This window comes from Dermacentor variabilis, chromosome 9, assembly GCF_050947875.1.
Source record: "Dermacentor variabilis isolate Ectoservices chromosome 9, ASM5094787v1, whole genome shotgun sequence".
NCBI lineage: Eukaryota > Metazoa > Arthropoda > Arachnida > Ixodida > Ixodidae > Dermacentor > Dermacentor variabilis.
Genome location: NC_134576.1, coordinates 4336876 through 4352413, shown reverse-complemented (window position 1 = coordinate 4352413; position 15538 = coordinate 4336876). Strand labels below are relative to the sequence as shown.

General features: G+C 45.1%; 1 protein-coding gene across 7 annotated transcripts in view; it reads left to right on the top strand.

Annotated features, from left to right (window-relative positions):
• Nucleotides 1-15538, top strand: part of p38b (p38b MAP kinase) — a 516218-nt gene that overhangs the window by 64395 nt on the left and 436285 nt on the right. For all 7 annotated transcript variants that reach the window (XM_075670644.1, XM_075670640.1, XM_075670639.1 and 4 more), the window contains one exon: nucleotides 9185-9243. In XM_075670644.1, the coding sequence (XP_075526759.1) occupies nucleotides 9185-9243 (59 nt within the window). The remainder of the gene's footprint in view (nucleotides 1-9184; nucleotides 9244-15538) is intronic.

The window sequence follows — 15538 nt, the reverse complement described above, 5'->3', positions numbered from 1 at the left end:
TCGTATGCCTACTTGACAGTGACAGCATCGGGCGATATGGTTTCAGCCCGCCTTGACAGAAAACATAGTTCTGCATCACTCAGGGAATTTTGCAAGGGCACTCAGGGAAACCTGGAAAACTCGGGGAATTTGGAAATGTCAACTTGGTAGACACCCTGGACATTAACCAGGATGAGCACCATAAGCTTACTGCATTGAGATCAGATTATAGGGATTGGCGGTCTCTGTCACTAGTAATCATACGGTAAATTACGCAGTCATCAGAGAAAAGTCGAATCCTAGATGTTATACAGGCATGTAAGTCATTAATATTGATTAAAAAAAAGCAAAGGTCCGAGCACACTTCTTTGTGGTACACCAGATGTCACATAAGCAGAGGAGGAGTTAGAATTATTAACCGAGGTGAACTGTGTTCTAGATGACAGAAAGTCCTTAATCCTAGCCAGCACGATAGGGTGGATGTTAAGCTGTGCTAGTTTCAGTAGAAGTCTGTGATGAGGAACCCGATCAAAAGCCTTGAAAAATCAAGAAACACTGCTTCGACCTGAAAGCCCGCATCAAGTCATAATTGTAAGTCCTTAACGAAACCAGCTTGTTGAGTGTCACATGGAAATTCCTTGCGGAAACCGTGCTGATAATTGAAAATAATGTTATGATCTTCGAGGTAGTTAACGACTTAGCTGTGAACGATATGCTCAAGAAGTTTGCAAATGGTGCTGGTTAACGAGATGGGTCGATAGTTCAATGGAGAGGAACACTCACCTCATTTAAATATAGGTATTACTTTGGCTATCCGCCAGTCATTAGGAACTAGTCCGTGTGATAATGATTGCGAAAACAAACAGGACAACACAGCGCAAATGCTTTGAGGTTTACTCTTAAGTATCTTATTGTTAAAGCCGAGGTGATCCGAACTACTAGTAATTTTAAGATTGTTTAATAAAGCTACATACCTGTTTCATTAATCACAATTTCAGGCATGCGAATGTCATGGATTGTATTTTACAGGGGATGAGCTAATGTTTTCTTTAGTGAATACTACTGAAAAGGTGTCATTAAAAACCTGAGCACATTCAGACTCATTAATTATGACGCCGTTACTGTCGGTAAGCAAAATGTCCAGATGAAAGCTAGGATTTATATGCGCCAGAACTTATGAGGATTGTTGGTTAGCCGTGATGATAGGTCGTGATTGAAAAACTGGCGTCGAATGGATTTTAGGAGTGACTGGTAGTCCTTGTCGCATTTCTTATACTTGTCCCACGCGCTTAGAAGACCATTTTTTAGTGCCTGCCGGAAAAATTGCTTTTTCTTATCATTCATACGTCACAACTTCTGATTAAACCATGGTGCACTGCTGCTACATCGGATGGTCATAAGTGAAACGAAGTCACCAACAAGTTTATTAAAGGTACTCTTGAATAAATCCCAATTCTGCTCAACAGTGTGCAATAAATATTGATTCATGAACTGGGTGGTGAAATAATCTAATTCGGAATTTATTTTTTCATAGCTCTGTTGTAACACCTGATTGGTTTAATAGTAGTTTTCTTTTCGTTAAAGGAACCGGTAATGCGTCTTGTTATTACGTCATGATCCAAAATGCATCTAGATGAATAATGTCTGAACAAATATCAGGATTATTCGTTAATATCAAATCTATAATGTTGGCGGTACACAATGTGCGACACGTGGGATCGGTAATAAGTTGTGCGAGTAAAAAATCAAGACATGACTGAAGAAACATGTTAGCTTCGGTTTCACTTGCTGTGACAGATTGTGAAAACCAGTTTATACTAGGGAAGTTGAAGTCTCCAAATATAAGTAAAGTACAGTTATATTTCACACAGAATTCGATGAAATTCAGACGAAAAACCATCATTCACATTAGGAGGACGGTAAACAGCACCAATAATTACATCAGTTGAACAATACTTAAAAGAAACCCATACACATTCAAGAAAAGAACTAATCATCACAGGCACGGTTAGCAAATCATCCCTTATCCCCAAGAGTACACCACCTCCTTAATGGTACAGTCTGTTGCATTGAAAGATGTTAAAACATGTCTGGCTGACAAAAATTGAATTATCAAGAATAAGATCAGTGAGCCATGTTTTGGTTAGCGCTACGAGTGATACATGAATCGATTAGTGAAGAGATAGCAACATCCTTTGATACAACACTTCTGATGTTAGTGTAAAGGAAATATATGGTTTTGGAAGCATTACATGGTGATCTTTGAGGAAAATGGAAAGCTGGGGTCTGATTTGAGGGAGTGACAGACAAACATCATTCTTGCATGGGATGCCGAGAAACACATACTAAGTGAGCAGCCTCAGTGTCTCATACATAAGTATCGTTATTAATGTGAAGCTTGTTGAATGCGAGACGAATAAGGTCACCTTCTTGTTTTTGCAGACCTCCCGTACTGCCAGAGATGACGGCGCTTTTGTCAGACAGCCTCAGAATAATCACGAGCGATGCTGAAGTCGGTGTCCTTCAGCCTCGATCCGTTGCTTAGCACAGATTCAACTTCTTTATTATTGTAAAATTTAGCAATGATTGGTCTCGCCTTACTTGTAGAAAAACGGCCCAAACGATGCGCTCTCACAATTGAAGTTGTGACGACACCAAGTTTGCTGGAACAAAATTCATTCACGAGCTGCGCCAAAGTCGAGCAAGTTTCATTGTCTGTATCATGGATTCAATAAAAAAGAACATTAGACCGTCTAGACCAGTTTTCTAAATCATCAATTTTGTCCTGCATTTTAGACAATTCTAAGTTTGGGGTTAACACGGACTGTGCAGATGGCGCCAATTCAGTTTTAGATTCCAATTCAACGACACGCTTAGTTAGGGCATCCAAGCCATTCTTGAGGCGGATATGAATGTTTAGGATCTTATTCAATGACTCCAAGACTGTAGTATGGCTAGCTTCCAAACGTTGGGCCACAAGAGCCACATTGTCTAATTTGTCCTCTTGTGCCTTAGTCATAGGCCCAGGGTTCGATTCAACATAGCCACCGAGAAGTAGAACGCACCAAAGGTACATCAAAGCAGTGCGGGCACATTTGAAAGAATTGGGTGGCCATGACACCATGAAAAGGCAAACATCGTTGTTACGGTAACACAAAGTTTCATACCGACAGACCTGGAAGAACATCAGCGGTGAGTGTGGCATCGTAACTGTGGTGCCATGGCCCGTTGCGTTGGTGAAATGTGCGAGTTTTTGAGCGGCTAGGTCAGCTGACGCCGTTCCATGTTGCCAAACTGCATACTCAGTAGTGTCCAGAACTGGCAGTGGTGGGTGAGGTGATGCGGTGCACTTGGCTGAGAATCGAGTCGCATAATTCCTTGCGGCATCAGGACACCAAGAAGGTTGAGGCAGGACCAGCCGTAGCGGTGCCGGCGTGACGGGAGACAGCTGGCTGAAGAATGATAGCAGCTGCACCTGGAAGAGCATCAGCGGTGAGCGTGGCATCGTATCTGCGGTGCCGTGGCCCCAAATTGACCAATTGGCCAATTTGACCAATTGACCACTTTTACTCTTTCTCTCTTCAGATTGAGGTGAATCCTACCGCTCCTTAAGCTATGATCACTGCACTTTACCCTACCTATCACTTCTACATCCTGCAATATGCTGGGATCAGTAGAAAGTATGAAGTTAATTTCATTTCTTGTTTCTCCATTAGAGCTTTTCCAGGTCCACTTTTTGTTACTCATCATCATCATCAGCCTGGTTACGCCCACTGCAGGGCAAAGGCCTCTCCCATACTTCTCCAACTACCCTGATCATGTACTTATTGTGGCCACGTCGTCCCTGCAAACTTCTTAATCTCATCCACCCACCTAACTTTCTGCCGCCCTCTGCTATGCTTCCCTTCCCTTGGAATCCATTCCGTAACTCTTAATGACCATCGGTTATCTTCCCTCCTCATTACGTGTCCTGCCCATGCCTATTTCTTTTTCTTGATTTCAACTAAGATATCATTAACTCGTGTTTGTTCCCTAACCCAATCAGCTATTTTCTTATCCCTTAACGTTGCATCCATCATTCTTCTTTCCATAGCTCGTTGAGTTGTCCTCAATTTAAGTAGAACCCTTTTTGTAAGCCTCCAGGTTTCTGCCCCGTACGTGAGTACTGGTAAGACACAGCTGTTATAAACTTTTCTCTTGAGGGATAATGGCAACCTGCTGTTCATGATCTGAGAATGTCTGCCAAACGCGCCCCAGCCCATTCTAATCCTTCTGATTATTTCAGTCTCATGATCCGGATCCACAGTCACTACCTGTCCTAAGTAGATGTATTCCCTTACCACTTCCAGTGCCTCGCTACCTATTGTAAATTGCTGTTACTTGCCTAGACTGTTAAACATTACTTTAGTTTTCTGCAGATTAATTTTTAGACCCACTCTTTTGCTTTGCCTCTCCAGGTCAGTGAGCATGCATTGCAATTTGTCCCCTGAGTTGCTTACTTAGCAAGGCAATATCATCAGCGAATCGCAAGTTCCTAAGGTATTGTCCATTAACTGTTATCCCCAATTCTTCCCAATCCAGGTCTCTGAATACCTCCTGTAAACACGCTGTGAATAGCGTTGGAGAGATCGTATCTCCCTGCCTGACGCCTTTCTTTATTGGGATTTTGTTGCTTTCTTTATGAAGGACTATGGTGGCTGTGGAGCCGCTATAGATATCTTTCAGTATCTTTACATACGGCTTGTCTACACCCTGATTCCGTAATGCCTCCATGACTGCGGAGGTTTCGACAAAATCAAACGCTTTCTCGTAATCAATGAAAGCTATATATAAGGGTTCATCCGTACATTTCTCTATCACCTGATTGATAGTGTGAATATGGTCTATTGTTGAGTAGCCTTTACGGAATCCTGCCTGGTCCTTTGCTTGACAGAAGTCTAAGGTGTTCCTTATTCTATTTGCGATTACCTTAGTAAATAGTTTGTAGGCAACTGACAGTAAGCTGATCGGTCTATAATTTTTCAAGTCTTTGGTGTCCCCTTTCTTATGGATTAGGATTATGTTAGCGTTCTTCCATGATTCTGGTACGCTCCAGGTCATGAGGCATTGCGTATACAGGGTGGCCAGTTTCTCCAGAACAATCTGCCCACCATCCTTCAACAAATCTGCTGTTACCTGATCCTTCCCAGCTGCCTCCTCCCTTTGCATAGCTCCCAAGGCTTTCTTTACTTCTTCCGGCATTACCTGTGGGATTTCGAATTCCTCTAGACTATTCTCTCTTCCATTATTGTCGTCGGTGCCACTGGTACTGTATAAATCTCTATAGAACTCCTCAGCCACTTGAACTATCTCATCCATATTAGTAATGATATTTCCAGCTTTGTCTCTTAACGCATGCATCTGATTCTTGCCAATTCCTATTTTCTTCTTCACTGCTTTTAAGCTTCCTCCATTCCTGAGAGCATGTTCAATTCTATCCATATTATACTCCCTTATGTCAGCTGTCTTACGCTTGTTGATTAACTTCGAAAGTTCTGCCAGTTCTATTCTAGCTGTAAGGTTGGAGGCTTTCATACATTGGCATTTCTTGATCAGATCTTTCATCTCGTGATAGCTTACTGGTATCCTGTCTGACGAAGTTACCACCGACTTCTATTGCACATTCCTTAATGATGCCCACAAGATTGTGGTTCATTGCTTCAGCACTAAGGTCCTCTTCCTGAGTTAAAGCCGAATAGCTGTTCTGTAGCTTGATCCAGAATTCCTCTATTTTCTCTCTTACCGCTAACTCATTGATTGGCTTCTTATGTACCAGTTTCTTTCATTCCCTCCTCATGTCTAGGCTAATTCGAGTTCTTACCACCCTATGGTCACTGCAGCGCACCTTGCCGAGCACGTCCACATCTTGTATGATGCCAGGGTTAGCGCAGAGGTCTATTTCATTTCTAGTCTCGCCGTTCGGGCTCCTCCATGTCCACTTTCGGCCATCCCGCTTGCGGAAGAAGGTATTCATTATCCACATATTATTCTGTTCCGGAAACTGTACTAATAACTCTCCCCTGCTATTCCTAGAGCCTATGCCATATTCCCCAACTGACTTGTCTCCAGCCTGCTTCTTGCCTGCCCTTGCATAGAAGTCGCCCATCAGTATAGTGTATTTTGTTGTATTTTGTAACTCATTGATCTGCTTCTTATGTACCAGTTTCTTCCGTTCCCTCCTCAAGTCTAGGCTAATTTGAGTTCTTACCATCCTACGGTCACTGCAGCGCACCTTGCTGACCACGTCCACATCTTGTATGATGCCAGAATTAGCGCAGAGTATAAAGTCTATTTCATTTCTTGTCTCACCATTCGGGCTCCTCCATGTCCGCTTTTGGCTATCCTGCTTGCGGAAGGTATTCATTATCCGCATATTATGCTGTTCCGCAAAGTCTACTAATAGATCTCCCCTGCTATTCCTAGTGCCTATGCCATATGCCCCCACTGCCTTGTCTCCAGCCTGCTTCTTGCCTACCTTGGCATTGAAATCGCCCATCAGTATAGTGTATTTTGTTTTCACTCTACCCATCGCCGATTCCACGTCTTCATAGAAGCTTTCGACTTCCTGGTCATCATGACTGGATGTAGGGGCGTAGACCTGTACAACCTTCATTTTGTACCTCTTATTACGTTTCACAACAAGGCCTGCCACCCTCTTGTTAATGCTATAGAATTCCTGTATGTTACCAGCTATATTCTTATTAATCAGGAATCCGACTCCTAGTTCTCGTCTCTCCGCTCAGCCCCGGTAGCACAGGACGTGCCCGCTTTTTAGCACTGTATATGCTTCTTTTGGCCTCCTATCTTCACTGAGGCCTATTATATCCCATTTACTGCCTTCTAATTCCTCCACTAGCACTGCTAGACTCACCTCACTAGATAATGTTCTAACGTTAAACGTTGCCAGGTTGATATTCCAATGGCGGCCTGTCCGGATTTCAAATGCATACGGTCAAAACTGAAGTACCAGAGCAGCTTTGTTCATCCTAATGACGTAAGGCAATGTCTGCTGGTAGCACAAGCACAAATGTGGGCACTGTGCTAGGCTGAAATTCAGCTGAATGCAATTCACATTGGCTCAAACTGTGTGTGTCTGGCAAGTGCTGAAGTTTGTGCAGCCAACAACACAACACCACTTGCTACTCATCACTTGCCCTTCCACAATGAAGGTAATTTTTCGCTGCAGCAACTTTTCCCGCCAAACACTAGCCATATATAGCTCACAATTGTCAACTTCTTGTCGCTGTCATCAGCCATTAATTCCCAGCATGCTCTGCGTATACCACCATTTAATTCATCACACAATGTGGCCAGTAACCGTGGAGGGGGAAAGCAAGTGGTTCAAGCAATTAATGAAATTAATTTGTGAAAAATCTGCACACCTCTCAAGCCTGCTGTCTTGAGGATATGATGGAAATGTGGAGAGGAACACACCCAGTGAATTTCATTGACATTTGTTGGCCTTTAAAATTCGTAGAGTTGCCCTTTAATGGTTGCACTTAAAATAGGTCAACTAGGAGGAGTCCACATGAATGAACATTTTGAATTTTTGCTAAGATCAACTTTAGTTGAGGCAGCATCCAAGCATCTTGTTGTTTGTGTTCCCATAGTATGAGCATTTTGTCTCATTGGTATTTTAATGGTTTTGGCTTTGAGGTCCTGCTGCTAGACCGAGGGGCCTCAGCCTATCATTGCCAGCCCTCCCAGGGCACTTGCAAGAATGGCGTTGCAACCTCTGCCCTCAAGCACTGCTTTAATTTAGAAGGGCATCCCTTATACACGTTTGCTGTCCTTGATGCACAAGTTGCTCAGATTGGCATACATCTGCGAATTTTTTTTTTATAGCCGACATTTTCGTAAAGTTGCAAATATCATACCTAAGCCTATTGCAGGCCACTACTGAGGCCTGGGCTTGCCTACCAGGCCCGAGCCCAGCCCGCGGGCCTTTACTGGGCTCTACTCAACACCATTTGGATACACTGTTGCACGTTTTGACGGAGCACTACTGTAGCAGGCTCATGGTCAGCAGTGTGCTAGAAATGCACAGGCTGTCAGGCGACTATTTACATGACTACTATGTGATGAAGCCACCTGTAGTGAGTGGGGTAAAGATATAGGAGCAGGAAAATATTACTTTCTAAGGAGTTAAGATTGGCACAATATAAAACTAGATGTAAACTGCGCCAGGACGGTGAATGGGGAAAGTTGTAAACTAAAGCTAGATGTAAACTGAAAGCAATCTCTGGCACAGGGAAAAAATATTGTTCAAGAATGTATTCATCTTCAATCAATAATCGGTCAATAAGCCCACATTCTCAATAACTTGGGTCAACCGCACACATATTCTAATTATACAAATTTTGTTTGGAATTCGAACGTTACGTTCATCAAGTGCGACGAGTTTCCAAACTCATAATTTTCCTCGTATTGTTGCAGTTCACTCGCACAAGCCCTACTTTATGGTGCATTCCAGTGGGCAAACAGGAGCACTCAAAAGCATCCCCAGAGTGGTCTGTCAAGAGTAGCTGCCCTTCAATGAGTGAGCAGGAGTATTGTGCTTCAATAGCAGAATGGGAGCAGTTTGACGATGCTGAGAGCAGTCAAGAGCAGTTCAAACTGCTCCTGCCCGAAAAGCGGAGTACGAAGAAAGTCACGTGATGCAAACACATCATATCCTTTTATTTTGGTTATGTTTCTGTCGTTTCGGCTCAGTGTGTGGCAGCAATGGCAGCAGAGGAGCGAAGTTCACGTGATAATCATTGCAGGAAGGTGTAAACAACCTGGTCATATGATACACCTTTGCGCCTGCTGCTCTGGGAGGAGCACATGCAACGTTTCAATGAGGGAGCAAGCAGTGGTACTCTTGCTGCATCGCTGGTCTTTGCCTCTGCTCCTGTTCGACCACTGGAATGCTCCATGAGATTGTTGCATGAAGAGTGCATTGGAGGTGAAAATGTGACAAAATAGAACAGAAAGGAGAGATGGATGAAGTGAGTTGGCATCCTCCCTGCATGGCATCTTAGTTCAAGTGCTGGCTGAGTCACTGTTGGTGGCGATGTCTGCGTTGCCAGTCCTTGTTAAGTGGACTAGTGTCGGCAGTGATTTTTGAGTCTGTTTGTCTGATCTTTGCCTCGCTGCAGCATTCTAATGGCTCATATGCTTACAGGTGATAGGCCTTCTCGACGTGTTCACACCCTCAACTACACTGGAGGACTTCCATGATGTGTGAGTTTTACTTTTTTTTTTGCTCAGTGTTAGAATTAAGAGTGTTCGAATAACAAAATTTCTTAATTGAATCAGATTCCAAATACTTTCTCATTTCTAAACAACGTCAAGTATAAAGTTGGCGTGGAATCTATTCGACGAAAAAAAAAAGGCTTACTTACATTTAGGGGTGTGTGAATACTGAATAGTAGATATTCAATTGAATATCGAATTGTATAAAGAACAAAAAAAAATGAATATGGAATTGAACATAAAAAAATATTTCACAAAATTTAGAGGGATCCTGAACCACCCTCTCGCTGATGGCATACATTGCTGTGAACATGTCAGCTAAATTTTGCAGTCGTGTTCGGTGCATGGAGCTTGCAAGTGGAGCGCGAAGTCACCCTTTTCTAAACGATCTTTTCAACAGAAGCCTTTTCCTCACTCTTCTTGGGCTGCCTTATTTCATAATATTGTTATCGCATATGCTACACCCCTCCTCACAGCAGCGGGGTGCAACTATTCGATTACAGATCGTGAATGCCTGGCTCTCGTCTGGGTGGTTTCCAAATTCTGCCCGTACTTGTATGGCATACATTTCTCTGTAATCACGGACCACCACACGCTCTGCTGGCTTTCCTCACTCAAGGATCCTACCGGCCGGCTTGGTCGCTGGGCTGTGCAGCTGCAAGAATATTCCTATTCAGTAAAGTACAAGTTGGGCCAATTACATCATGGCGCAGACGGTTTATCACGCTATCCAATGGATGAACCACCCGCCAACCCGGACCCCAATACCAACGTTTGTGTTTTCTCAGTTTCTCAGCTGCTACATGTCGCCGACGGGCAATGCCGTGATGCCACTTTGCACGCCATCATTGATGGCTTGGAATCTTCGCCTTCTGATTCGTCCCTTCACTTGTTTGTTTGCCTGGATGGTGTATTATACCGCCACAATGTACGCCCTGATGGTCCTGCTCTACTCCTTGTCATTCTTAAGCACCTCCGGTCAGCTTTTCTCCAAGAACTTAACGATTTACCAACGGCAGGTCACCTTGGCGTCTCCTGCACCAACGACCGGATTCGCCGATGCTTCTTTTGAACAGGCCTTGCCCGCTCCGTCCCGAAATATGTTGCGGCTTATGAAAAATGCCAGCGCTGAAAAACACCATCAACGCTCCCTGCCGGGTGCCTTCAACCGCTCGAAATTCCTTCGGAGCCGTTCTTCCGCGTTGGCTTGGACTTACTTGGCCCTTTCCCTTTATCCACGTCTGGCAACAAGTGGGTCGCTGTGGCGACAGATTACGCCACGCACTACACCATCACCAGAGCGCTTCCAATAAGCTGCGCCACAGATGTCATTTTTCTTTTATGTGACGTGATTCTGCAGCATGGTGCTCCACACCAACTGCTCAAAGACCGTGGTTGGACATTTCTTTCTCAAGTCATCGCCGACATCCTGCAGTCCTGCTCTACCTAGCACAAGCTGACTACATCTTACCTTCCACAGACAAATGCTCTCACAGAGCATCTGTATCGTACCGTAACAGACATACTTGCAAAGTATGTCTCGTCCGACCATACTGATTGGGACCTTGCCCTACCCTCTGTCACACTGCCAGTTATTCCCCATTCTTTCTGTTGTTCGTGAGAATCCACATTCCCACCGGACGCAACCCTCCCATCCACCACAGTAGAGACCAGCGAGTATGCACTTGACGTCATCACCAGGGCAGCCCAAGCACGCGAAATAGCCTGCGCTCGCCTCCTGACCTCTCAAGAGAAGCAACGGCGGTTGTACGATCACCAACACAGAGATTTCCACTTTTTGCCTGGATCTCTGGTACTCCTGTGGTCCCCAACTCGTCATGTTGGCTTGTCATAAAAACTCCTGTCTCGGTACACAGGCCCATATAGAGACCCGCGTGCCATGACTCAAGTTATGTACGAAATCGCCCCAGTCAGAACCAGTGCCTCATCTGCTCCAAATTCCACTGATGTTGTGCATTTTGCACGCCTCAAACCATAATACTGTGCTGTTATCACCGATATTTAGATGCCCAGGACGGTGCTTCTGTCGCTAGGGGTAATGATACATGCATATCGCGTGTTTCTTGCGGACGATGCATGGGGGCGCCCCGACGAAGATGACGAACGCTCTGTGACTCCTAAACTGTCGGCTGAACTGGCCAGCACCGCAGTTATCCTTTGTAAATATACTTTGTAAATAGTCTCCAGTCTTAACCCTTCGTTCGCGTAACAATATAGCAGATCCGATACGTGGCTGCTATTGCCCAATAGCTGAAATCGCTCAAGAAGGGTGTTCGGATCAGTGCGATACTTCCTACTGTTACTGTGTATATTTATTGATGCAATTTAATAAATAGGCTAAAGTAAGCGAAAGTGCGTGTTTCGAATTTAGATAGTAATTACGTACTTCCAGAAGTGCAACTATCATACTATCGCTGACTATAATCTGGCACCGCTTGGCTGCACAATCTGCATAGGAATGAAACTTATGCCGCATTGCTTATCAGTGTTGTAGCTGTCAGGTCTTGCTAATTTCACTTAGTTTTGAACCTCGACCCATGCGAAACTCAAGGTCAAACGACACGCATGCTTTACGGCGTGTGCTCACTCCTGACCGCTCCTGGCTGCTCCTGGCTAGATGCCTTAATTAACAGACATGCTTCGTATTGACACGTGGACTTGTTTGTCTCTTACGGGTGAGCACTTTTCATCATCTAACGAATGTTATTGCTCAGTGCGGGACGCGCCGGCATCTATCGGGAAGTTTCTCGAATGTTATCAATGGTTTTGTTGTCACCGAAGCTTCTGTAATCTGATTGCACATGCGTTGCGAATCGTGTAAAACTTTCGGGAAGAAACGCAGGCACCACTGTTTACTCTGGAACCTTTGATGACTCGTGTATAAAAGCCGACGCGCTTGACCGGCAGATCAGATTTCGACGATCGGCGATCGTGTTTGCCACTGTCGTCATTCTTTGACTGTAGCCTGCTTTTGTGGGCACAAGCTCGCCCAATAAAAGTTAGTTTTGTCCTTCACAGATTTTGTGCTGTATTATTCACCGTCACTACTATGTGACACCTAGTGGATGTGCTAGTGTGTTCATGTACTGAATACCCCCGCAAAGCTGTGAACCAAACCCCAGCCACGAAGACAACACCAACGTCACCAAGGACCAGCGAGCTAGCCGTAGGCAGCAAGGACTGCTACTGGAATATGGACTTCTTTCCAAGAAGACCAGAGGGAATGAGCCCAAGTCAGCAACTCCACTGGCTGCCCCAACATCCCCCATTCTGCTGTAACAACCTCGGGATCCACCATCTTCCATGGATCATCATCTGAAGACCCAGAAATCTGGCTGGAGACGTACGAATGAATCGTGACTTTCAACAACTGAGACCCCGACGACAAGCTACGTATACTTCGCCTTAGAAGACGCTGCCAGAATGTGGTTTGAGACCCAGGAGTCGACCCTGACAACCTGGGACCTTTTTCGTAGTGGCTTCCTGCGGACCTTTACAAGCGTCGTGCACAATAAAAGGGCCAAAGCCATGCTAGAAGCCCGAATACAACTACCCAACTATAACATCGTGATCTTCACCGAGGTGATGACGCGCCTGTTCCGCCACGCTGACCCAGATATGCCTGAGAAGAACATTCGGTTTCTCATGCATGGGGTAAAGCAAGTGCTCTTAGCTGGATTGATATGCAACCCGCCCAGGACTGTTGCTGAATTTGTTTCCGAAGCAATAACCATTGAGAAGACGCTCAATATGCGGACAAGGCAATGTAACCACCCAAAGTACACCGATGTTCAAGCACTTGGCAGTGATGACATGCGAGAGACCATCAGAACGGTTGTTCTCGAGGAACTGCAGCTCTTCCCAAGGTCACAGCCTCAAGTGGCCTCAGTCGCCGACATCATCAAAGAAGAGGTTCGGCGATTACTTGGGGTTACTGAAGTGCAACCGCGGTCGCCACAACCCCAGTCAGAAACGATGACATACGCCGCCATCGGCCGCCACCAGATTCCCCCTCCACACCCCCACCAGGGCCCATTACGCCGTGAATCCGTCGACAGATGCCGCCACCGCCGCCGCTGTCACCTAGCTCAGCTGTAGGCCAGCGAAATGCCCCGAGGAAAACAGGCATTTGGCGCGCCCCCGACCACCAGCCGCTCTGCTATCTTATTTTTGAAGTAGTAACTTAGCACGATAAAAACACGGAAACAAGAAAGCCGGACAAGAACAAGGGCTCTGCTACCATTGCGAGAAAGCAGGCCGTGTATACTGCTGACGCCTGTACCGCAACTTGGGATTGCAAGGGTTTATTCTTGAGTACCTTATAGGCCCTATGGCAGGGCATAAAGTAAGGGGGGGATTTTGAACAGTGAAGATATAAAAAGTACAAATTTCCAACTGGAACAGTGCTATAAAAAGATTGCCGTTTTATACAATGTTCAAGGCACAGGGAATACAAAGCAATATCTGAAGGCACACGAACACTTGTTTCCATTGACAGAGCAAATGGAATACTGTTTATGAAAATAATATAAAACACTGCAAAAATGCGCAGTCATATACACTAGTCTGGGCATTCGTGAATGGTATTAAATGGGTAAAGCATGAGTAACTGACAGTGGAATGTGGCATCTGACGTCGAATATGAAAATTGGAATCTGACAGCGGAATATGGAGGCTATGTTATCAGGGTGGTCATTCCAAAGACGAATGGCACGAGGTAGTGCAGATGAATTAAATGCATTTGTTTCACCGTGTATGTGCATGAAACTGAACTGATTATGTAATCTGCGTGAAAAAGAGTGGGGTATTTGCAGTTGTAACCGGTTTCGTTTATTAGTGTATTTAGTATTTGTTGTATTATTAGTATTAGTATATTAGTATTAGTATGTTGTATTAGTTTAGTAATTGTATTAGTATTTAGTATTTGTGGAATAAGCCCCCGCAGGGGCATCTGCGTCAGCAGACGTTTGGTGTGTTGCGACACCACGTACCCGAGCACACGAGGGTTGGACCCTCCCGCGCGTAGCCATGCATGGCTTAGCCGTGTCTGGGGAAAGGGGAATCCTGGGGGTTGAGCCGATGCTTGGCGTTTGGACCTTTAAGGCCCCCCGGCGGAGACAACACACCCCTTTGGCCTCTGCTTCGCATAGACTGCACCTCCAGACTGACCCACCGGGAGGAAATCAGTAGTCGCCTTTTCCTGTCCTCCTCTCTAGTCTTCGTCTTTCTCTCCCACTTTTCCATCTTTCCTGTCTCCTCTTCACTTCTTATTACTTCCGTATTTCTTGGCGGCAAGGGTTAACCGTGTGTAATATATATCCAATCTTGGGTATATATATTAGGTTATAGCGGCGATGCATGGCTGGCGTCTGCAGGTATTCTTCCAACCTTGTAGCGTCCCCTTGTTGGGCTCGGTGGTGGGTGGCCACCATCGCCGGCGAATTTTCCAAATTTTTATGGCTGAAGCTTTTCCCCTATTACCTGATCGCTCCCTGAAGAGGGGGCGCACCGATGAACAGTTTAACTTTTTCATGCAACCGAAAGTGTCCTTTCCTAAATACCACATTGTCCACAGTCAGCACGAAACCAAGACAGTCTGAATGATATCACCATTTCTTGTAGCTAAATCTATCACTGAAGCAATACGCCCAGGTTATAAAGTTACGAAGATGGGAAGTGGCTATCTTCTACTAGAAGTTCGCGACAAGCCACATTATGACAAACTATCAAAACTTGTAGCGTTTGGGGACATTTCCGTTTCTGTAGGACCACACAGGTCGATGAACACAGTGCGCGGTGTCATCTCAGAAGATGACCTTATCGAACTTACCGAAAGTGAATTACTAGAAGGATGGCAAGAACAGAACGTCGTCAAGGTACAAAGGATAAAAATAAGGCGAGATGACAAAGAAATACCAACCACGCACATAATCATCACTTTTGGAACTAGCAACTTACCAGATTCAATAGAAACAGGATACTGCAAACTGCGGGTAAGGCCATACATTCCTAACCCACGCCGATGCTTCAAGTGTCAGCGGTTCGGGCACGGTTTGGGCACGGTTCGCAAAGTTGCCGAGGGCGCACTACTTGTGCAAATTGTGCATCAAACGAGCACTCGTCCGACACTTGCACTTCCGCCACACATTGCGCTAACTGTGAGGGGGATCACCCCGCATACTCTCGTTCTTGCCCATCATGGAAAAAAAAACAAACAAATAATTGAAATCAAAGTCAAACTTAACCTTTCCTTCCGAGAGGC